At 46.0% G+C, this 24897-nt stretch overlaps 1 protein-coding gene across 5 annotated transcripts in view; it reads left to right on the top strand.

Annotated features, from left to right (window-relative positions):
- SLC25A48 (solute carrier family 25 member 48) overlaps positions 1-23095 on the top strand; it is a 43816-nt gene extending 20721 nt beyond the window's left edge. For all 5 annotated transcript variants that reach the window (XM_006078285.4, XM_006078284.4, XM_044947634.2 and 2 more), the window contains 4 exons: positions 5481-5738; positions 8418-8551; positions 19673-19802; positions 22341-23095. In XM_006078285.4, coding sequence (XP_006078347.2) covers positions 5481-5738; positions 8418-8551; positions 19673-19795 — 515 coding nt within the window. In that variant the 3' untranslated portion in view covers positions 19796-19802; positions 22341-23095. The remainder of the gene's footprint in view (positions 1-5480; positions 5739-8417; positions 8552-19672; positions 19803-22340) is intronic.
- The last annotated feature ends 1802 nt before the right edge of the window (positions 23096-24897 follow it).

Below are 24897 nucleotides of genomic sequence, written 5' to 3'. Positions count from 1 at the left end.
TGTCCATGATTAAGAAAACACATATGATAAGAAACTACTGTGGATTATCAGTGTATTTAAGTAATTTTTATTGAGTTCCCACAATAGCACCTACACATGTGAGAAAAATGGTCAGACGTGTATGAGATATTTGAGGAATTCTATCCGTCTTCAAGGCTTGTGGATTGGTGGGTCCCTTGAAGTAACCCCGTGCTCCCCGCTTGCACTTGAGAGCCTGCTGGCCCAGGGGTATTTGAGCACAGAACACTTGGTGAGCCTGCACATTGTCGACTGGGGACCAGCAGGGCCTCATCTGTGGGTGGCTGACTTGCTAAGGATTTTCAGGAGAAACTGATGTGTTAAGAAATGGTGTTGTGTCCACCTCCAACCCCCACCAGCAAACAGAGGAGATCTGGTGGTGCTCTCCCTTCCAGGGAGCGGTCAGTCCTTTGTGTCCCTGAGGCCTGGGCTCTCCTTACTTCAAGTGGATCTGTGACTAGTCACTGTGCTTCACCTGACTTTCCTGTCTCCAAGGCCATGACCCACTGAAGACACTGAACAGCATTGCCTGAGGAAGGAAAGAGTTAAAAAGTGTTTGTGTTTGTGTCTGGGAAGGGTACCATGGGATGCTGCAGCAGGTCCCTGGGTTCTCAGCAGAGGGGTGCCAGAGAAAGATCTATAGGGACCTCAGCCTGTGTCTGGGCCAGTGCAGCCTCTCTGAGGCAGGAGGATCCCCCAAGGAGTGACTGTGTGGGTACCTGTGAGGACTGGCTAAACCTGGATGCCCCCATCCCCTGAAGAGTTCTCTGAAGAGGCACCTGCCATCAGAGGGGCCTCCTGGCCCAGGCAGGAGCCAGCAAGCCAGGCGCCAGATGCTGCTGCTGAGCAGTGGGGCCAGATGGCCACAGCGTGTGGTCCAAGGAGCGATGCTGCTGCTGAGCAGTGAGCCACATGGCACAGCGTGTGGTCCAAGGAGCGAGGAGGGGACTCGGCCGAACAACGCAGGGGAACCCCGAGAAGGGGTCTTTTTAGAACTGTGGAGGCTTCCTGTGCTCTTAGGTGAAGGTGAGAAGCAGAGTGGGAGCTGATATTACTGACTTTGACTATCCTGCCTGTCTTGTGGGCTTGAGTTGATCCTAAATGAATTTAGGAAAACAAAGAAAACCACAGACATCTTGAGTGTTACTGCATCTATTATAGTAAAAGGCTCTTAGTTTAAAGAGGACAGTAAAAAATGGCCTCAATAGCAAAGCAAATAGCAAAGCATTCAGGGTAAGAAATAATCAAAATTTGATTCATCATCTTATCCTTACTTCAGAACAAAAAGTTCTCATGAGGGAAACTAAATACATTTCACCCTAGAAGGAAATATACCTAATGTGAACCCCTCCACAGGCACGTGTGCACCCCCAAGCCCAAGCCCTGGAGGTTCCTGAACAATAGGCTGAGGGGAGGTTCAGTGTGAGCAAAGTACCCACCTCCTTCCTTGGGTTCTTTGCACAAAGACATACAAATTCACATGTATTGGTTGTGTATATTTCTGAGGGCTGCTTGCCAGCAACCTCCCAAGTCAGTTTTTAAGGGTCACCAAAATGTGTTTTACCCAGACTAAAATTGGTCCAGAGTTAGAGTTACCGGAGGCTCCTATTCAGCGCTTTTCTAAGTCTGGCTGCCAGGTCTCCCTGGCAACACCTTCCCCAGCTGAGCCATGGAGCATCTTGTGGTTTGAGCAACTGATCAGAATGCCTGCCGTCTTCTGGCTCATGGTCCTGTATGAACTGTCCATACCACTACACTAAAGTAGGTGGGCCTGTGACAGCTGTCACCTGAAAGAGATTTGCTTTTCGTCGGGTGACACGTCGTTGACATCACAGAATCCTTTAACCTTGAAAAGCAGGAGAGGCTAGGTAGCCTTCACAGTTTTGCTCTGCCTGAGTGACCAAAATGGCTTATTTCAAGCATAAGATGTCATTTTCTCAGTAGGATAGGGTACTGGTGCATGTCATGGTCAAAACTCACCAACTGTGCACTTACCAGCTACACCGTTTATGGGATGTAAATTACACCTCAGTTGAAAAAACAAGCTAATTAAAACAAGTAGAGGAGGCTAGAGAAGACAAAGGGAATCTTGAGGTTGATTGGTTTTCATGGGAAAAGAGATGAGACTGGAGAATGGGGAAGAAGTCCAGCCAAGGATGCATCATCTCAGTGTAATAACAAGGACACATCAAACAAACCTCAGATAAGAGGAGTTCTGTTAACAAGAAGGGGGTGGTGTACTCATAAAAAATGTCATTGTCATCATAAAAAAAAAAAAATAACAAAGCAAGGCTGTGGAAATGCTCCAGATGAAAGGAAGCTACCAAGACATGACAACGAAATATAATACCTGATGGACTGGATTGTGTCATGGGGGTGGGGGAGAAACACTCTAAAGGTCCACGTGAGATCACCAGGAGCGTGAGCACAGGCAGTACATTAGATACGAGGATTGTCCGTGTGATTATGAACCTGGCTCCTTTCCCACAGCGTGTAGGACGGCATCCTGATTCTTAGGAAACGCAGACTGAAGAATTCAATGGTAAGGGCTATTTTGTATGTAACTCACTCTGAAATGGCTCAGAGAATAAAATTACATGTTGTATGTATGGGCCAGAGAATTTCCTTCTTCCTTATTTTGGGAGAAAAAGAATGAAAGTACAGATCTGGTGCTGGGTTGGGTCTTGATGACAAGGTTGGCTCTCGGTTTGGCCAAATGTTTTTCCCATTTTATCAGACTCTCTCATTCTATCAGTAACTCCTGAAAGTCACATCGTACCCACAACTGATTGATGAAAACCTTGACTCCAGGTCGGGTCACTGTTACCTGGAGCTGAACCAGGCAAAGTTTAGGAACTGGGACAAAGGCATCTGTTCAGTTTAATTGCAAGCCCATGTTTGAGTGAGGAGTGGAGGAGGGGTATGGGCAGGGAGGGAGGGAGAGGACACACAAACCATAAAACAAATAAGGTAAAATGTTAAAAATAGGTGCGGGGTAAATGTGTAAATATAGGTGCGGGGGGTTCTGTGTAAAATTTTCTCTTTTTTTTGTACTTTTTTTTTCAAATTTGAAATTATTTCCAAATAAAAAATTTTTTACAAATGTCAGGGATGAGCTGCAAGGAGTTGAGGGCTTCACAGTATCATCTTGTTTCCAGAAGGCCCTGACAACCAGCTCATACTCGTGTCAGTGTTCCAGGTCAGAATTATAATTATATTGATGTAATAGTTGTAAATGGATCATTTTCAAGCAATTAAAGCTAGATTTCTTATGTTATAACCCTATAAGAATATGAGAGGATTTCCTTATTGCTTATCCTGAAAAGAAAAGGAAAAAAAGGGCAGATTTTTTTGTTGACAAAGCCAGTTGGTGGTTGGACAGGTTTTTTTGTTTTTTTTTTTTTAACATCTGTACCTCCAAACAAGCTCTCCTTCAATAAGTAATTTTGAGCTCTACATCATACTCATAGTTGATTCATGAAAACTTTGACTTTGGGGACAAATCACTAGTACTTCCATGTGAGCATGGCCCAGGCAAAGTTTATATGCTGGGACAATTACATCTATTTGGTTTAATGCCAAATTTTCCCAGGATGACCCTGGTGGTATCCTAGTGGCTTTGGGAGAGAAAGGGGAGTGTTCAGTGATCTCTCAGAGTGCTCTCAAAGACTGCAGTGTCTGACCTTGCCCTGAGCTCGGAGTGCCCTGTGCCCCTAAACGTGGCCGCCACACCTGCTCGCTCCCTGCAGGATCCGTTGTAAAAGAGAATGGGACTCGGCCTCCTGCAGTTGGCCTAACACACATGGCCATTATCCCTCTCTTCCCCCAACATGGAAAGAAAATACGGGACTAGTTTGTTAAAGCAAATTTTCCAGGCAAATAGAAACCTCCCCCTTGACCTTGTCTACATCCAGGACAAGTGAAAAGGACAAATTGTACTTAACTCCTAAATTTCCCGTTTGGACTGTGGCATCATGAAGCTGAGTATTCTTTCCTGACCTTCATCTAATAAAGAAAGGGCTAGTTAGGGGGCTTGGAAGTTTACCTGTGTAATGAAAATGATCTGTCTTTTAGCCAGCATTCTGTAAAAACCCAAATGAGCTGGTGCTTCCAGGGAATTGAAACCAGGTGACAAAATGGGCATGTGGTCACAAGAAAGCTCCATTCTGTTTCTGTCCTGATCATGTCACCTTAGTTCTCCAAGAAGGAAAAGTTGAGAATATGATCTGCTTTATCTGCACTGGGACTGGGTGGTCTCTCTGGCCACGAGTCAAAGCTATGCCAAAGGTCTGTAGCAGAGTAGATGAGCATCAGACAGGGAGATGAAAGGAGCCAGGTGGAAGGATTAGAGTCACTACTTTCTGTCTACATATGTCCTGAGAAGACACTACCGACGTAACAACCAGACCAAGACCAATGGTCTGCCAGCAGAGATCCCAGTGGTCAGAGAAGGAGACAGCACTCTGTGCCCTGGACTCTGAGGGGCCAATGGCACAGTTCTGCCCTACAGTTGTTTCAGGGCACCGCCTGGCCAGGGCTGGAGTGAGTCAGTGAGACCATGTCCAGCCTTCCAGCCCGTCATCTGGTCTCAGTAATGCTCTGGTGAGACCACTGCACCCCTACAATGTTCCTAGCACCATGCTGAGTTCTTTATAGGTCTTACCTTGTTTATATTCACAACAGCCTATTCTCATTTTTATTAAAAAAAAATACAATTTCCTAACTTTATTGAGATACGGTTGACATATAGCTTTGTATAAGTTTAGGGTTCACAGTGTGATGGTTTGGTGCACATATGTGTAGTGAAATGATATCAAGATAAGGTCAGTTTGCACATCCACCACCTCACATAGTTCGCATTTTGTGTGGGTATGTGGTGAGAGTGTTTAAGATCTACTGTGTTAGCAACTTTCAGTATGGGCTTGTCCTCTTTTCAAAGGTAAAGAAACAAAGACTTGAAAGGTGCCTACCAAGGTCAGAAAGTTGGTAAGCAGGGCCAGGATTTGGAGCCAGGACAGTTTAGTTTTAAATCTCATATGATTTTTAGCATGCTATGTACAAGTAGACACACACACACATACCCACAGTGTGTTGGACTTTACAGCCTGTGCTTCAAGACAGAGCTTGGTCTGGCTCAGCATGTTTGTTCTGAGACATCGTGCAGTCACACCTGCTCAGAACGTCATAGTGATGGTTGATGGAGAACCCCGGGCGTCCTAAGGCAACAGGTGTTTTATCACCAGGTGGGACTGCCTCCAGTCTGGCGGCACATGCTGGCAAGGGCTCCGCATTGGGACTTCAGAATCCCCATTTGAGCTGCCAAGACAGTCAGAAGGTTTGGTAAAAATCAATTGGTGACGTGAGTGGGAACTCTCAATGGGCTGGGCTGGATTGCCTCAGTGCCAGAGATGGCCAGTCTCCTGCCTTGGGCCACTTGCCACCTTTTTGCTCTGTCTTTGCAGCCAACCTCGGTTTGAAGCCCAGAGTGGCAGCTCTTGGGGAGCAGCCAGCCTATCAGGGGCCTGTGCACTGCTTCACAACCATCGTGCGGACAGAAGGCCTGGCGGGGCTGTACCGGGGAGCCAGCGCCATGCTGCTGAGGGACGTTCCAGGCTACTGCCTCTACTTCATCCCCTACGTGTTCCTGAGTGACTGGATCACGCCCGAGGCCTGTGCAGGCCCCAGCCCCTGTGCTGTGTGGCTGGCGGGCGGAATGGCGGGTAAGGGCAGCATGGTTGATCCCTGACCCTGTGCTGACCACCGCAGCGGGACAGTGGGGCAAGGGCAGGGTTCATCCAGCCTCTCTTCCAACAGTTCTTTGTTAAGTACCTGCAATGGTCAGATCTGGGGCTTCCTTGGTGGCTCAGTGGTAAAGAATCTACCTGCAAAGTAGGAGATGCAGGAGACTTGGGTTCAATCCCTGGGTTGGGAAGATGCCCTGGAGCAGGGCATGGCAACCCACTCCAATATTCTTGCCTGGAGAATCCCCATGGACAGAGGAGCCTGGCAGGCTACAGTCCATGGGGTTGCAAAGAATCAGACATGACCACAGCGACTTAGCACACACATGCACTCACACACACACACACACACGCATGCACATACACATGGTCAGACCTAGCCAGGCGGAGGAAGGGCTAGGGATGGGGAATGGCCCCTCTCTTTCTCCCCGCACCTTCTCTGAGTCCCTATTTGGGCTCTTTCTGTTTTCAGTTGGAAGGTATATTTTGAGCACTCACTCTGTGTCAGGTAGTGCTGAGCTTTGAAAAGAAAATCTGTTATCATGGTCCACCTTTTTAAAATATTGGCACCCTGCAAATCTTTCTAACATGAGGATTTAATTCTCCCCAGAAGGTAGGAATCACTCTCCCCATTTTTCAGATGAGAAAACTCAGGTTCAGAGTGACCAACCCAAAGTCACACAGCTAATGCAGACAGTGTAGCGGGGACACTGCCGTCAGAAAGAGCCAAGTTCAAATCCACACTTAGTCACGTTGTGGCCATGGACTGGTTATTGAACCTCCCTCCTCAGAACCCATACTGCATCTCCATGTCACTTCAGCTGGAAGTCAGCGACCTTGCGGTGGTTTCAAGGCCATCAGCATCTGCTTGTTACCTTTCTGCACACCTTTTCTGCTCATGTCCCCTTACTTAGTTCAGTGTCAGTCACACTGGGTCCATTTCCTGCAACTTGGCCGTGCCTGGCTCCCTCTCCACCACAAAGTCTTTGCACTTGCTATTCCCAGGGCTTGGATTTAGCAACACATAGGCCACCAGTGACTTTGACAAGATTTGGATGAAGAGAAGGGTGTGAGAACCTGACTGAAGTGGGATCAAGAGAGAATGGGATGAAAGAAATTGGAGAACCCAAGTACGCACAACACTTCTGAGGGATTTGACTGCACTGTACTGGGGAAGAGGGAAACACAGCTATAGTCAGAGAGGGGATAGAAGTCAAGAGAGGATTGCTTCTTAAGAAGGCTGATAGCCTGGTATGTTTGATATTGACAGGAAAGATCCACTGGAGAGAAGAAAATTGTCATGACGTCCCTGGTGGTCCAGAGGCTAAGACTCTGAACTCCCAGTGCAGGGGACCCAGGGTTCGATCCCTAGTCAGGGAACCAGATGCTGCAACTAAAGATCCCGTGTGCTGCAACTAAGACCCAGTGCAGCCAAATAAATATTTAAAATAAAAAAAAGAAAATTGTCATTCTTTCTCCTCCTCATCATAACCAGCTGTGCTTGAAACAGGAACTACATAACAGAGCCTACATCTTAGCCACCAGACCCCAGTGTTCCCCATCCCCCTGCATGTCTGAGGCCTGGCCTGTGCCAGCTCCCAGTAAGTGCTCAGTAAGTGCCTGTTGGCTGAGAGGGCAGACAGGCCCCTACTGCTCTCATTTTTGGTGAGAACAGATGCATGTAGCCTGGCAGGCAAACCTGTTTTTGTAATGCCCAAGCCCATGGGCTGAGAACAGAGGGGTATGCCAGGGCAGCACCTGGACTGACTCCAGGGAAAGCAGCCCCATTTATCCTGGCAGGAGGCAGGAGACGCCCAGAGGGTTCCCAGAGGACCAAGGCTGGGAGGCCAGGACGGGCAGGGAGCTGGGGACAGGCTAAGACCTCATTTAGGAGCTGCTGGGCACCAGTTACAAAACTTTGCAAACCAGCTGCCTTGGACTTTGGCATCAGTTTGTTTTTGTCTCCCCATCAAAGAATGTGCCAATATCTGTGTTTACACAATAACCTGGTGCTGTTTTCTTAGAGTCCTTTAAAGTCACAAAAGTGCTCAAACCGGGACACCTGAGCTTTATCCAATGAAGACTCAGTGGCACATGGTCCCAAGGGTTCTCCTATTCCATGTCACTGCAAAAGATAAGAGCTCTTTAAAGACCTGCCCCTCCCCTCTTTACGATCCCTCAGCTGGCCAGCAGCCTATCTCCAAGTGTTTGTTTAGTGTCTCTGTGTTCAGAATAAATTGTGCCTGTGGGGAGCTACCAGCCTTCAGCCTCAGGCCTCACCCTGGACTCCCTCCCCTGTGTGTGCTTGGAAAGTACTGGGCCTTTTCTTCCAATAAAAGCTGTCAATACAGGCTTCTGTTTACGAAGCACTAGCTATGCACCTGGCTCTGTGCTAAATGCTTCATTTGCGTTAGTTCATTTGTCCTCACAGCAATCCCACGAAGAGAGGTGCTGCTGGCACATTTTACAGGAGACAAACCCAAGGCCTAGAGGAGGCAGAAAATTTCTGCAGAGTCCCACACCATGTGGTGAGGGAGGGTCAGGGACCCCTTTCCTAGGCCCTGACCCTGAGCTCTTTCCAGAAATCTACAGGGAGCCAGTGCCCCTCCAGACCCTGACCAGCTAGCCCCTCATAGCTATTTGTCTCTCTCTTTACAGGAGCAATTTCTTGGGGAACAGCAAGTCCTATGGACGTCGTGAAGAGCCGACTGCAAGCTGATGGGGTTTATGTAAACAAATACAGAGGTGTCCTGGACTGCATCTCCCAGAGTTATCAGAAAGAAGGTCTTAAAGTAAGCCCCGCCGCAGTCACGTGTCAGTGACGTCTTGGGTCAGTGTCAGTGCCCCGAGGGCTGCTGCTGCTGCTGCTAAGTCGCTTCAGTTGTGTCCGACTCTGTGCGACCCCATAGATGGAAGCCCACGAGGCTCCCCCGTCCCTGGGATTCTCCAGGTCAAGAACACTGGAGTGGGTTGCCATTTCCTTCTCCAATGCAGGAAAGTGAAAAGTGAAAGTGAAGTCGCTCGGTCATGTCTGACTCTTTGCGACCCCATGGACTACAGCCTACCAGGCTCCTCCGTCCATGGGATTTTCCTGGCAAGAGTACTGGAGTGGGGTGCCATTGCCTTCTAGTGTTACACTATTACACCCATTGATCATATATCGAACTATACATTTGATCAACTGCTTCAAGGGCTGCTGCTGCTGCTGCTAAGTCGCTTCAGTCGTGTCCGAGGCAGGGTCAGACAAATGCAGGGATGTCAGACTTTAATAGAGTAACCAAAGTGCTGGCGGTTACCATTTACCGAGCACAATGAGCACTGCCTCTGGGGAGCTGCCAGCCTTCAGCAATGGCCTCACCCTGGACTCCCTCCGCTGTGCATGCTCAAAAAATACTGGGCTGAGAGGTTCAGAGAGGACTGGTAACCAATCTGAGGTCACACAGCTGACGTGTGATAGAGCCGAGGCCTGGACCCACCTCCGAGTCGCCAAGCTTGCCTCCTTATCCAGTCCTGTGGAAGCTCTATAGTCAAATCCCACTGGCCTTCAAAGGCAGATTCCCTGGGGATTCCCAGTTCTTTTGCCAGATCGCCAGGCTGGGAAGCCTGATGTGGGGCCTAGAGCCTTCACAACGGTGGGAGAAAATCTTTGGTATTATTGTTCTCTGGTTTGTGGGTCGCCCACCCGGTGGGTATGGGATCTGGTTTTATTGTGATTGCACCCCTCCTGCCGTCTGGTTGCAGCTTCTCCTTTGTCCTTGGATGTGGGGTATCTTTTTTTGGTGGGTTCCAGACTCCTCCTGTTGATAGTTGTTCAACAACGAGCTGCGATTTTGGTGTTCTCACAGGAGAAGATAAGCACACATCCTTCTACTCCACCAACTTGAGCCAGTCCCCTGCCTCCTCAGCCAAATAGGCTGGGAACTCCTTCCTCACTCCCTGCTCAGCACCTCACCCTCACCCCTTTGCCAAGTAAGAACTCCCAGACCCGCCACAGTCATCACATCTCACAAGTTCCAGTTCCCCGATCTGTCTGCTGCTTTCCACCCAACGCCAGCCAGAGTCCATCACCTCTGGTCTCGGCTATTGAAGTAGCCTCCAGCCTGGGCTTGTCTCCCTTCTCCTGAACCCAAAGGGCTTATCCTAAATCCTAGCCTCTTCTTGCCTCTAAACTATCTCAGAATGAAGATTAGGTTTCTGCATCTAGTGTCTAAGATTATAAACTAATTCATCCCTATCTATCTTGCCTCCCGTGATACCTCCTAGCCCCCTCATACTTGCTCTTCCTTGAATGGGCCCCTGGCTTTCTTGTAGTGCTTCTTAGAGGCTTTCCTGGTGGCTCGGTGGTAAAAAAAAAAAAATCTGCCTGCCAATGCAGGAGACGTGGATTTCATCCTTGGGTCAGAAAGATCCCCTGGAGGAGGAAATGGCAACCCACTCCAGTTTTCTTGCCTGGGAAATCCCACAGACAGAGAAGCCTGGCAGGCTACAGTCCATGGAGTTGCAAAGAGTCAGACATGACGTAGTGACTAAACAACAGCACAACTTGAATCAGCAGACTTGAGTTCCAAACCAGGTCTGGCTACTTGTAAGCTAGGGGAATCCAGGCAAGCTTTATCTCTCGAGTCCTCAATTTCTCCTATGATAACCATCCCTACCATAAACAGAAGAGACATTTGAAGGTTACATTAAATGAGGCATATAAAAAGTGCTCAGTTTAATGCATAATACATAAAGAACATTTAGAAAGAGTTAACTTTTTAGTATTAGCATTGGTATTTGTATTTATTAGTACTAATTTACTACTGACCTCAAGGCCTTATCTAATATGGCTGCCTCATCCCAAACCCTCCATTTTTTACTAACTGCCATCCAAGTGTGTTCAAATTTCTATTTTTTTGCTCCAGTGGAGGGCCAGAACTTCTCCTCCAGAAACCTGGACTTCCACAAAGGCTCTGTGTGATACTGCCCAAGTCAGTGTTCTCCAAGTCCTATAGCCAAGAGTGGCTGGAACCTTTTCACAGGCCACTGCAGATTTCACTGCCAGGACTGAGGTCTGTCTGCCTATTAGCTGACGCACAGGTGGGCAGGATCCTGTTGGGTCCCTTGGTGTAAGGTGCTGGATCCCACAACTCCCTAGAGGCACCTTTGTTCATGGATGGTTGTTTAGTTTTTGTTGTTGAAGTAAGGGTAAAACGAAGGGTGTCCTGTGCTACCACGATGCTGGTGTTACTCTCCCTGTGTGTCTACCGATTGTGAGATTTTTATTTCTTCATACACCTTCACATCACTGTCTAGTGATAGTTTATTTCAGCCTGCAGGACTCTATTGAGCTTTACTTACAGGGCAGTGTTAGTCACTCAGTCGTGTCTGACTCTTTGTGATCCCTTGGACTGTAGCCTGCCAGACTCCTCCATCCATGGAATTCTTGGGGCAAGAATACTGGAGTGGGTTGCCATTCCCTTCTCCAGGGGATCTTCCCGACCCAGGGATTGAACCCAGGTCTCTTGCATTGCAGGCAGATTCTTTACCGTCTGAGCCACAGGAAAGCTCTTACAGGGTAGGTCTAGTGGTAATGTACTCCTTCAGCTTTTATTTATCTCTCGCTCTTGAAGGATAGTTTTTCTGGATACAGAATCCTTTTTCAACAGTTTTTATTTTCTTTTAGATCTTGGGATATATTGGCCCATTGCTTTCTGATCATCGAAGTCTCTGATGAGTAATCTGCTGAAAGTCTTATAGAGGATCCTTTGCATATAATGAGTCACTTCTCTCTTGCTGCTTTCAAGATTCTCTCTTTGTCTTTCAAAAATTTATTATAATGGGTCTTAGTGTAGATCTCGCTGAGTCCATATTACTTGGAGTTCATTGAGCTTCTTTGATATTTACATTCATGTTTTTCATCAAGTTTGGGAAGTTTTTGGCCATATTACTTCAAATACTCTCTGCCCGCCCCCCTTCTTCTTGGACTCCCACAATATACTGCTCTGCTTCAGAGTTTCCCACAAGTCCCTTAGGCGCTGTTCACTTTCCTTCAATGTTTTTTCTTTCTGTGTCTAAGACTCAATGATTTCTCTTGTCCTGTCTTTGAGTTTGCTCATTCTTCCCTCTACCTGCTCAAATAAACCTTTGAATCCTTCTGGTAAATTTTTTTCATTTCAGTTATTCATTCAGTACATTTCAGCTCCAGAATTTGTCTGTTTTTTTTTTCCGGGTTTTCTATTTTTTTATTGATATTTCTGTTTTGTTCACATGTAATTTTCTTGACGCTGTCCACATCTTTAGTTTTTCAAGCATCTTTAAGAAGGGTGTTTTAAAGTCTTTTTCAAATAGATATGCTATCAGGTCTCTTTGGGGGACATTTTCTGTTGATTTTTTTTTCTTTGAGTCGACCATACTTTCCTATTTCTTACATGCCTTGTAATTTTTACATTGAAAACTAGACATTTGTGTCTAATAATGTAGTAATCTAGAAATCAGATTCTGTCTCTTCCCCAGGGTGTGGTAGGTTTCGTTTTTGATTGTTGTAGGCTATCTCTGTGCCAAAGATCAACCTGAGGTGTAAACTTAAGGTTTTCTCAGGTTTTTTCTGAGCCTGTGCCTTTCCCTGGGCATGCACGGTCACTTTTAATTTTCCCCATACATGCAGTTGCTTTTGAATTTCCTAGCCTTTAATGTCTGGCTCTCAAAAGAGGAAAAAGAGAAAAATGAAGGGAAAGGGGCCACCATTCCTTTAAATTCCCTGGAAATCACTTCAGCCCAGAGGAGGAGGGGCTTGCAAAATGAAGGGGGATGTTAAACAAGAATGACTGTCTTCCTCTTTGCACCTCGTGATCAGAAACAGCAATCAGTGGCCAGGAGCAGATGTCCAATATATTCAGAGGATGAGGTTTTCATTGCCCACCCTGGTTCCTGCAAGCTGTGTGCAGGTTGCTCCAGGAACATGTGCACAGCTGCCTGCCAAAGGGCTTGGAGTAGGGGATAGGTAGCTGCTACTGTGCTGAAAGCTAACATTGACCAAAATTAACCATTTCCCAAATGCTCCCCTGGAACTTGGAAGCCTTCAGGAAACTCCAGGGCTCTAAAGTAGTTACATCAGACAAATTCTGTCAGTGTAATAGCTGTCTAGGTGAGGAGACAGAGTCCTGACATCTTCTTAGAATTCTCACTTCAGTTTTTTCCCTCCAGTTTTATTGAGATATAATTGATGTACAGCATTGTGGATGTTTAAGGTATACAACATAATGATTTGACTTACATATATCATGAAATGATTAACACAATAAGTTTAGTGAACATCCATCATCTCATACAGATATAAAACTAAAACATAGAAAAACATTTTTTTTTCCTTATAATAACAACTCAGGGTTTCCTCTCAATCACTTTCATATATGATGTATAGCAGTGTTGATTATATTTATCTTATTGTATATTACATCCCTAGTACATATTTATCTTATAACTCAAAGTTTGTGCCTTTTGACCACCTTCATCTAATTTCCCCTCCCACCACCCTTCACTTCTGCTGCTAAGTCGCCTCAGTCGTGTCTGACTCTGTGCGACCCCATAGACGGCAGCCCACCAGGTTCCCCCGTCCCTGGGATTCTCCAGGCAAGAACACTGGAGTGGGTTGCCATGTCCTTCTCCAATGCATGAAAGTGAAAAGTGAAAGTGAAGTCGCTCAGTCGTGTCCGACTCTTAGCGACCCCATGGACTGCAGCCCACCAGGCTCCTCCATCCATGGGATTTTCCAGGCAAGAGTTCTGGTAACCACAAATCTAATGTTTCTTTCTGTTTGTTTGTTTTAGAAGTATAATTGACCTACAGCACATTGTTAGTTCCTGGTACACAGCATAGTGATTTGATTTTCCCGTACATTTCAAAATGATCACCATGAAAAGTCTGGTCACCATCTGTCACTGTACAAAGATATTACATAGTTATTGACTATATTCCTCATGCAGCACATTTTATACCCATGACTCATTTATTTTGTAACTGAAAGTGTGTACTTGGTAATTTCCCTCACCTATTTCTCTCCTCCTCAACACTCTTCCCCCTCACAACCACCTGTTTTCTCTCTGTATCTATGACTGTGTTTCTGGTTAGTTATGTTTGTTCATGTGTTGTGTTTTTTAGACTCCACATATAAGTGAAATCATACAGGTTTTGTCTTTGTCTTATTTCACTTAGTATAATACCTTCTAGGTTCATCCACGTTTTCACAAATGTCAGGATTTAATTCTTTTTATGGCTTGGTGATATTCCATTGCACATATAGGTATCTTCTCTATCCATGCATCAATTGATACACACTTAGATTTCTTCCATATCTTGGCTACTGTAAATAATGCTGCAATGAACATAGGCGTGCATATATCTTTTATAATTAGTGTTTTCATTTTCTTTATGTAAATACCCAGGAGTGGAATTAGTAAATTGTGTGGTTGTTCTATTTTTTAATTTATTTGAGGAATTTCCATACTATTTTCCATAATGGCTGCGCCAACTTACCATTATCAACACTTTTCTCCACATCCTTGACGACATTTGTTATTTCTTGTGTTTTTGGTAATAGTCATACTGACTGGTGTGCGGTGCTATCCCATCATGGTTTTAATTTGCATTTCCCTGATGATTAGTCATGTTGAGCACTTTCTGTGTGTATGTTGGCCATCTATATGTCTTCTTTGGATAATGTCTATGCAGGTCCTCCGTTCATTTTTAAATCAGGTTGTTTGGTTTTTTTGATGTTGAGTTGTATGCGTTCTTTGGATATTTTGAATATTAACCTCTTATCAGATATATCATTTGCAAATACCTTCTCTCACTCATTAGGCAGCCTTTTTCTTTTGCTGGTAGTTTCCTTCACTGTGAAAAAACTTTTTAGTTTGATGTAATCCCATTTATTTATTTTTGCTTTTGTTTTCCTTACCTGAGGAGACTGCTCATAAAATATTGCTAAGACTAATGCCAAAGAATGTACTGCCTTTGATTTCTTCTAGAAGTTTTATAGTTTCAGGCCTTACATTTAAGTCTTTAATGTGTTTTGCATTTATATAGGGTGTGAGACAGTAGTCTAGTTTTTCCAAAACCATTAATGAAGAGGCTGTTTTCTCCCCATTTTACATTCTTGGCTCTTTTGCTGTAGATCAATTGCCCATATAAGTGTGGGCTCATCTCTGGGCCCTCTGTTCTGTTCCATTAATCTATTTGTTTGTTTTTGTACCAGTACCATACTATTTTGATTACTGTAGCTTTGTAGTATACTTTGAAAGCAGGGCACATGATACTTCCAGCTTTGTTCTTTCTTAAGATTGTTTTGGCTATTCTGGGTCTTTTGTATTTCCATACAAATTTTAGAATGATTTGTTCTAGTTCTGTGAAAAAATGTCATTGATATTTTGATAGGAATCACATTTAATTTGCAGATTATCTTAAGGAGTATGGTCTTTTAAATAATATTAATTTTTTTAATGAGCATGAGCGTGGTGTATCTTTCTACCTCTTTGTGTCATCACTGATGTCTTATAGTTTTCCAAGTACAAGTCTTTTACCTCCTTAGTTAAACTTATTTCTGTGTATTTTTTATGCAACTGTAAAAAAGACTGTTTTCTTAATTTCTCTTTCTGTTAGTTCATTGTTAGCAACAAATTTCTGTATATTAATTTTGCATCCTACAACTTTACTAAATTTATTGAAGAATTCTAATAGTTTTTTGGTGGCATCTTTAGGATTTCCTTCGTGTAGTATTATGTCATCTGCAAACAGTGACAGTTTTACTGCTTTTCAAATTTAAATTCCTTTTATTTCCTTTTCTTCTCTGATTGCTGTGGCTAGGACTCCCAATACTATGCTGGATAAAAGTGGTAAGAGTGGATTTCCTTGTCTTGTTCCTAGTCTTAGAGGAAATGCTTTCAGCTTTCACCGTTGATAATGAAGTTAGCTGTGGGCTTGTTATATTTGACTTTGTTATGTTGAGGTATATTCCCTCTATACCCACTTTACTGAGAATTGTTATCACAATTGGATACTGAATCAATTGTCTTTTGTATTTTTTTTTTAGCAGAAGCACAGTTTGTGGTTCAACCAACAAGTACAAAGGGAAACGTAAGAGAGATTCAAAACAGATGCTCAATTTTTGAGATATTCTGTTTTCCCAAGTATTAATGTGTCATATTTCCAAAAAGTCTGCAGAAGCAAAATATATTGCTGATATCATTTCCTACAAAATGTTACTGTGTTGTTAAACGCAAAGTCCTAGAAAACAACTGAGGTCAGATGATTGATTTCTTAATCTCAAAAGTGTCTGACCCACAGTGTATATTCAGACAGGTTTTAAGTCATAATAGCAATATTAAAGCTGATTAACTGCATTATTGATGGAGATTAATTATTTTTATTAATTGGTTAAAAATATTATAGTATTTATAATATAAAAATAGGAAGCTTCAAAAGGTATAAGAGGGACACAAGAGTGTTCCTCCTGTGACCCCCAGTCTTTTCTCAAAGGCAATCAGTTATGAGTTTCTCGTGATATATTTTCAAATATTCACAAACTATGCAAGTATATATGCATGTATATATATTTATGTGTGTTTGTATAAGTGTTTGCATATAAACATACATAGTAACATGAAAAAAATCCTACACATCCCTGGAAAGTTAGGTAGTCTCACCATCAGATCCCCAGCAGGAGCAGGAAGAGCACCTTTTCCTAAAGCCTGGGGCTGCCTCCAGTCCCAGTGGGCTTGGTGCTGGCTTTATGGAGTCCCCATTCCCAAGGAGTTCTGCTGCAGCTCACTGAGGCTGCAACCTGTTCTCACTTCCCTATGGAAGAAGAGCTCGATGTAGGAAAGAACTGGAAAGGACTGAAATAAAGATGATGATGCCCAATTTTAGTAGCCCCTTATAACTCAGTGATTACCAGGAAAGTAGTCTTGATGATGGGGGAACTAGAAGTCCATGGACTTCGGGGGCAGCCCCAAGTCAGAATGGTAGAAAGGTGGAGTAGTTTGGGACCCATTCTCTGCCTGCTTTGAGGATCATCCTGAACCACATGGGTCATAGCTCACACTTGGAGACCTGTCATCTGCAATAAGGAGGCTGAAGGAGTGACTTGATGTCCTCTAGCTCCACAGAAGTGACTGCTTTGAGAGGGATCAGGACAGTTGGGTGAGACTGGATGACTCTAAGGAGAGATGGAGAGGACCATTTGTAAGTAGACAAGCTTCCTGAGGCATCAGGGTTGGTTGCTCTTTGGTTCTGCCACTTGGGGGATCTGGAACCTTTCTTCTGCTCTAGGAATCCCCCTTCGCCACTACCACAACCACCACCAGGACTCTTTTGGCTCAGAGACTGTTGTTTTTTCTCATTAAGGAATTTGTTCATGTGTTCATTCACTCATTCCTTCACTCATCTGCCCATCCAACTAGCCATTGATTCATTTAATAAGATTTATAGACGATCTTCTAGACCAAGCACAGTGCAGGTGCTGGGGATTCAAATGGGAGCCATACACATAGCCCAGCTCTCACTACTCTGATTAGGACTATTAATGAGTGGATAGACAAGTCATAGGTGATTGGAGGATGGTGTGAGAAGGGCTGTGATGGCAGAGATACTGAGGGCACAGAAGGCAATGGGTCATAATCCTACTTGGTGTGGCCGTGGCAGGGCTACCAGAGGGTAGAACCGAGTCTGGAGGGCATCCCAGCACCGGGGACCAGAAGAGGGTCAGTGGTGGGAGAGAGCTGGCCCGGCAGGAGGAATGGCAGGCCAATATACTGCCCACAGTGTCAAGTGTAAGAGGCAGCTCAGAGAAATGCAAGGAGCATGTGGGTCCTGGAAGGTCAGGGAAGGGTATGGACTTGATCTTGGGAAGTGGGGAGCCATTGAGGAATCATGAGGAAAGACTGTCTAGTAAGAGTTGTGTTCCAAAAAGCCAGGGTAAAAGCCAGCAGGTCTGCACTCTGCTCGCCATCTTTGGGCCTCACAGCAGAGCAGGCCACAGCTGCGGGGAGGTCCTCTCTGGCTGTCTGAAGTGGCCCACAGCTCCTGCATGGCCCAGTGCTGTCGGGGAGGAGGATCCCACTCCAAGCTGGGTCCTGCCTGGCCTGCCTTGCCTTGTGGAGGTGCACACGGGAGCCTCTGTGTACACCCAGCATGGAATTTTCCTCTCGGAGCCTGACCCAATTCCTTGTTGTTATTCAGTCACCCTGGGTGAATTCCATCTCTGTGGAATTCCAGAAAGGTTAGACATTAGAGAGGAGTGCTAATGTTACAAGGAGCCTGCTTGCCCCTACCTGAACGCTTCACTGTTTGTCTTGGCCACTTGCTCATCTCTGTGGATCTTGGCACATCAGCTCCCTTCTCTGGGGCCAAGTCTTCCCCCCAACCCTGGGTATACTGAGGCCCTTCTCTCTTCTTCCTGACAAAGCTGCATGTCCCAGGCTTCCACGAGTGTCACACTGCAGACACCTCTCCTGAAGGGATGTCACCTGATGTCCTGGCCCATGACAGTGGTCTGCACCTACCCTGACGCTAGAGTCCCACAACTAAGGAAACTGGGGACATGCAAAGGGCTGGACTTCTACCTTCTGAAAATTAAAGTACCGAGAAGTTCTATTCACAGACTACAACTGTGAACAGTAAATTATACAGGCATCAGTTAACAGGCTTACCTCTTACACCCTACAGTTCTCAGGTCATTCATTTGTGGGTAGCAATTTGCCTTCAGACGTGTCATCTCTCCCCAAAGAAGACATTTAATGACAGCTCCTCCCCACCCTGGGGCTTCCCAGGTGGCGCTACTGGTAAAGAACCCTCCTGCCAATGCAGGAGATACAGGAGATGCAGGTTCAATCCCTGGGTTGGGAAGATCCCCTGGAGGAGGGAATGTCAACCCATTCCAGTATTCTTGCCTGGAAAATTCCATGGACAGAGGAGCCTGGAGGGCTACAATCTATGGGATCACAAAGAGTCGCTCATGGCTGAAGCAGCTTAGCACACCTCCCCACCCCACCCCTCACCAAGGCCTTTATTTGTTTTCATCATGTTATGGGTTACACTGCAATTATTCCTGAATGGGGCTTATGTCGCTTAGTAGGTTATAAACTTCCCAAGGGCCGGGACCACATCACATAGATCAATGTCTACCCAGCACCAGGCAGGAAGATTCACAGTGGAGGGGCAGCACCGTACCATGTTCCCTAGGGGTGATAAATTCAGTCTTCTTGTACTAAAGGCAGAGTTTAGCAGCTCAGTACAGACACGCCTCAGCATTCATGACGGAAGTGGAGTGCTACTCTGTATGAAGTAGTGATTTCATACACTATTGTTAATAAGGATGGTGTGATTTGTCAACAGTTAAGGAGTGCTTACTGCAGGACACGCACTGTGAAAATGCCTTTAAAAGCAACATGTCATTTATTCCCTCAACAACTGTAGGAGGTTAATAGTATTATTACCCCCATTGGACAGGTGGGAAAATCGAGTTCTAGAGCCTTGGCCAATTTCCCAGGTAACATAGCTGCTAACCGGCAAAGCTGTGCCTGGACTCCACATCTGCCGTCTGGAGCATGGCCTGAGTTAGCTTCCCCTACCCTGCCCCTTCTGGGACGTCCAGTGAAGCACCTGTCACAGTGCTTGGTCAGGGCCTGGTGCCCTGTCTACCACTGCAGAGCGTATGGAGCTGTAACTTGCAGTCCCAGAACCAAGCATGTGTTCGCGTGCTCATGAGAGAGAGCACAGTTTTAAGCAAGCGAACGTGGTGTTCACCGGACTCACGTGTGAGCTGGTAGTATCTAGCGCATGCATACTGGGCCTGCGAAGAAACGTGCCTTCAGAAGTGATGTGGATGGGGGCGGAGGGTGCCGGTCCGTGTCCTGTGATAACCCCGCCTCCTGCCAAAGGTGTTTTTCAGAGGCATCACGGTCAACGCCGTGCGGGGCTTCCCCATGAGCGCAGCCATGTTCCTTGGGTACGAGCTCTCGCTGCGGGCGATCCGTGGGGACCACGTGGTGACCAGCCCCTGAGCGCCAGGTCAGTGCACCTCTTTCCCTGCCACTTGTGCCCTCCCGGAACTTAAAACCCCTTCTTTGCGGTGAAAGTGGTGTGGACTTCGGAAATTTCCGTTTGTTTCCTGTTTAATCTGTGTTAGTTCAGGACTAGAATTGCCACCCTTGTCATCAAAAAGCTCTTCTGAAATGCCCACCTGTGGCTGCTCATGAGCTAGGCGGTCAGTAACTGAGGCCCGCCCAGAACTTACTGTTTGTAGCGAGCTCACCTGTCTGTTTCCCATTCAGCCCTTGGAGAGAAGTGCATTAGCTTCACCATACAAATTCAGTAACCCAAGATAGAGGTCTCGAACCAGGGTGCCCACCCTCTGGTACACTGTCTCTCCACCTCACTACTGAATAGGCTCCTAAAAAACAGCCTTTGCCACCATCCCTGCCTCCCACACCCTCTCTTTTTCCTGTTCTCATTGTAGAAAAGTCACTGCAACCAAAGGGATCTGAAAACTGAAGTCTGAATAAGTGACTCCCCTCGCTCCACTGCCCTCGATGGCCCCCGATTGCCCTTTAGGTTAAGTGTCAGTCCTTAAAGCCCTCGTCCTCAGCAGCATCCTAAACATACCATCCTCACTCTTGCCTCCGGGCCTTTGTGCATGCTCTTCCAGCCTGGCACCCTCTCCTCAGACCTTCCTCTTGTCCCTGGCCTCACCAACTCCTCTTTGTGATCCAGGCCCTGGTGTAGGAGCCTCCTCCTGCAGGAAGCCTGCCCTGATGCCTCGGCCAGGAGGAGCTACACCTGCTATAGGCTCTGCTCCCAGTCAGCTGAAGGTTCCAGGGGAGCTATAACTGGTTTTTCTCCTTTGTATCACTAGTGCTTCCCACGAAACCTGGCGCACAAATGGTCGCACAGAAACATCATCGAGTAGATGGATGACCAGCTTCCAATATCCCCTCAATTCCTCCTCCTCTTCTTCTCTCTTGTTTCCCCTTCTCTTGTGTCAGAGCTCAGAAGACAAAGTGGGATGAGTCACTGAATTTTCTGGGAAACAAGAGACCATTTTGCTTCAGTCATGGCGACTGCAGATTCTCTTAGAAAGGGTGGTTGGTCCTCACTAGGAAGGTCTAGCCAACCTGTCTGCTGCCTGTCCTGTATAAGAGCCCAGCTAGGATGCATGGATGGGGCCAGATCCTAGAGCCAGGGGAAGGGCAGGATGGATGAGGCTGATGAGAGTGAGTCCAGGCCCTGCCCTGGACGCTTGCTTTAGTCACATGCTTTAGCTTTTTATTAAAGCACCTACATCCACAGCCTTCCTGGCTTTTTGCCCTCTCTTACAAAAGGGAAAGGGTAGCAACACATTTTGCATAATTAAATACCCTGGGTAAAGAGTCACTGTTACTTGGGTCATGTTCAGGACAAGGAGGATAAATCTGGTTCTTAAAACTTTTCAGATACTGACCACATCCTCCTTTTAACAGATGAAAGTGGCTTTAAAAAAATCCTATCCTAAAATCAATGCATTTTAATGTAGGAAAACATAGAAAATGCAAATAAAAAGAATAAAATAAAAATACCTTTAATCCTATGGCCTTGTTAATATTCTTCCAACTTTTTTTTTTATCCCCCAAATGAGATCCAATGTTATACAATGTTTTATAGCTCACTCCTCCCATTTAATAGTTCAGGACCATTTTTCCATGTCATTAAACTTCAGCTGCAAAGGGTTTTAATGCCAAGGCTTCACAGATCCCAGAGTTGCTGGACGCTTGCCTGAGCCATGGCCCCCTGCCACTCACGGCCACCCTGGTTTGGCTACTTCAGGAGGAAGGAAGACGTTTCCAGCAAGCCCAATTCTGATTGTCTTGGATTTGGCCTTTCAAAGCAGTGACTGGAAGTTTTTCCTTCTGAAAATGCTCTGATAGGACAAAGGGCACAAATGTCTGTGTGTCTTTCCTGTGCAGGGGTGGGTGGGGCTAGTGCCTCTCAGGTGGAGGAGGGGGTTCCCAGGAACTCTTCTGGAGCCTCGTCTTGAACAAGCCTCACCCAGAGAGTTCAGCTTCCTGCTCTAACCCAAGAACACCAAGGCCCTTCAACAAGTCCTGGATCTGAATTTACCGAGTAGCGCTGAGATCTCTGGCAGCAGTAGCAGCCATGCTTTGAAGACAAGGGAGTCAATTCCCTCCTTGTAGCCTAGACTGAGGACAGAGTGGGGTGAGGCAATTAGAGAATTAGGGAGCCCTGCAGTTCCTAACAAGTGGTGGGATGCTGTCTATCTTGAATGATGCTGGCCCACCATCTGCTGTGACATTCGAACTTCACTGGCCCTCTCTCAATTTCAAGAAAAGTTCACTTTCAAGGCAAGAAGATACATTCCCCTCCCCCCCCCAGCAATGTCTTTCATTGAACTTTTACAAAACAACCCTGGACAACCTCATAGCCCCTCCCCAGTCTGTTCTCACCGTAATTCTTTGCCCAGTGTTGCTTCACAAAAGCAATTTGACTCCTAGATCTTGCTGACTGATAACCCCAGTGAGATGACAGTCCTAACCTTTCCTCCTTTTTCCCCAGGTCCAGCATCACCTGACCAGGACCTCATTCCGCAACAGCCGATGCCGATGGTGGTGGCGTCTCCAGAGCCTGCAGTGGTGAATTGACCAAAGAGAGAAAAGGCCTCCGCGCTGACCCTAAGCCAGCCGGGCTCACCTCGAAATCCCTTCTTGCCCAGCATTGAGTGCAGGTGGGGTGGGCAGTCTCTGGGCCTTCTTTTCACGTGGAGAGCAAAACAGAACAAAGTGAACTCCTGATCCACAGTCTGATTTCCATTATGATGTCATTAATCTAAATTTGACTTCTCACTGGAACCACGCTGGAACCACGTGGGGGACCACTGCTCTTTTGCTATTATGTGTCCATGACGTCACTCCTGCTTCTGTGCCCACCAGAGACTTCCCTCATCAGTCCTGCAGCCCCTTCCTCCTGAGGTGAATGCAGTTTCTGAATCCTTCTCAACACGGTGCCCTGGGGAGCTACCATCAGCCAGCCTGATGCATCCGTTCCCAGCTAAATCCCCGTGGGGAAGGTATCTTTAGATTCTGAACCCCCCACCCTTTTTCCCTCCTTGAAAGGGTCTTCCTTGATTTCTCCACAGCCCCCCATCCCCCTTGAGTGATTAAGAGCATGTCTCTGAACATCCCCTCTCCTAACAGACCCAGTGCCAGGACAAAGCATGGCTCTGGCACAAAGTCGAAATGTTCAGTCTAGTCAGTTTATCCTGTTACTGTAGCAAAGGGTTCCCTGCTTGAAATAAAACCCTTAGTATGGTCTCCTTGATTTTTCTCCTTTACTACCGCTGGCCCTGCAGCATCCCAAGGCAGCTCTACAGGCTGTGGTCTAAACTCTCCATCCCGGCAACACCAGGGTGTTTGCTCATTCCTTCAGTCATCAAACATTTTTGAGCCTTTACTCTATTTCAACGCTGTCCTTGATGTTGGGGACAGCCTTGAGGGTCCTCCGTGGTTCTTCCGCTCCAGAGTATGAGAGGCAGTTCTGTTTACACAAGAGTTGGGTCTGCATGCATCACTGGGCTGGGCGGGCACTGTGGATGCTGAAGAGAGGATGACTGGCATCTGGTCCATTACCAGGGGAACCTGAGGTGTTTTCTGTCACACAACCCAGAGCATGTTAATTAAGTCCTCCTCAGTTGGATCATTGCCTAGTGCTGCTGCCGGTTGCCAGTTTGTTTGGAAGTAGTGTTGTATTCGCTGGGCCAGCTGGGGTATTCTCTTGGGTGCTCCTGATGAGCTGAGATCCATAATAGCCTTCTTCAGGTAGAACCTGTCCCAGAGTCTCTGGATCATCTTGGCTCTTCTCCATGATTGAAGGAGGTAAGTTAAAATGGAAATATGATGTTGGCAGTATATTAAGTGCAAAAATAAAGTAGCAGGATAAAATGTGTGATGATATTCATTTTTAAAAATATGTTATATAATATTTAAATATGGATAATTACATAGATATTGAAAAGAATCCATAAGGAGACACATCAAACCTAATAGTGGCTATTTTGGAAATATGGAACTGGGGGAAGACTTTCAATTTCTACTTTGATGATAATGGTGATTTCTCTGTGCACCATTATAGTATTTACATTTTTTTTTTTACGAGTGTATATTGATTTTGTACTTTAAAAAAAATAAAGGTACATTTATTTTCAGAGTCAGGTTCTGTATTAGGCACTTACTTCTCAGGTTCCTGCTGGCTCGGCTGCACTGGCCAAGCTCACCCAGGCTCTGAGCAACAGCTGTCCTCTGCCCATCCTGTCCTGTCCACCCCAGGCCCGTTGTACACAGCCTGCAGCACACTTTCTGTGTACATACACGAACACACACACAGAGGAACACCTGGGCTGGGAAAGGATGCAACTCTACCTTAATGAAGGCATTTGACCCCAACCCAGACAAATCTGGTATGTAGCCAGTCCTGGAGCAGTCACCAGACAATAGCCTTCGCTTTCTCTTAGATTCTCCTGGAGGAGATAATATTGGGGAATAACTGGGGCCAACCGTTTGGGGGTTTTCCTTAGTCCACACATAGTAGCCTTTCTTTCACTCAACCCCCAAAAGCATGTGTTGAATCTGACTCTGCTTATTGCTTGTGCTAAGTGGTGGGTGACCAGGCAGGGACCCTGCCCTCAGGAGACTTAGTACAGGCTGATTCTGTGTCATCATTTGCAATATGTTTACCAAAGAAATTCCACTTTTAAGGGAGGCTGAAGAGAGAATTTCATGTCGAGCACCAGGTCTGGTGTCTGCATCCTGGGCTTGAAGAACTTCAGACTTGCCCTTTTGCCTTCCTGGGGACAGCGAAAATAATGCCAGTGACTGTTCCTCGACAACAGAGGTTCTCCACCATGCTCCTTCCACCCTGCAAAACTATGGAGGGCTGCAAGGGATTTTTGTTTGTGTAGATTATAACATTTACAGAAACTAAAACTGATGATTAAAAAAAACTTTTATTGGAGTATAGTTGATTTAGAGTGTTGTGTTAGTTACAGGTGTATAGCAAAATGAATCAGTTATATTTATACACTGTCCACTCTTTTTTTTAGATTATTTTCCCATATAGG

Source organism: Bubalus bubalis, chromosome 9, assembly GCF_019923935.1.
Source record: "Bubalus bubalis isolate 160015118507 breed Murrah chromosome 9, NDDB_SH_1, whole genome shotgun sequence".
Classification (NCBI taxonomy): Eukaryota; Metazoa; Chordata; class Mammalia; order Artiodactyla; family Bovidae; genus Bubalus; species Bubalus bubalis.
The sequence above is the reverse complement of the archived record's forward strand: the minus strand, read 5'-3'. Positions and strand labels throughout refer to the sequence as shown.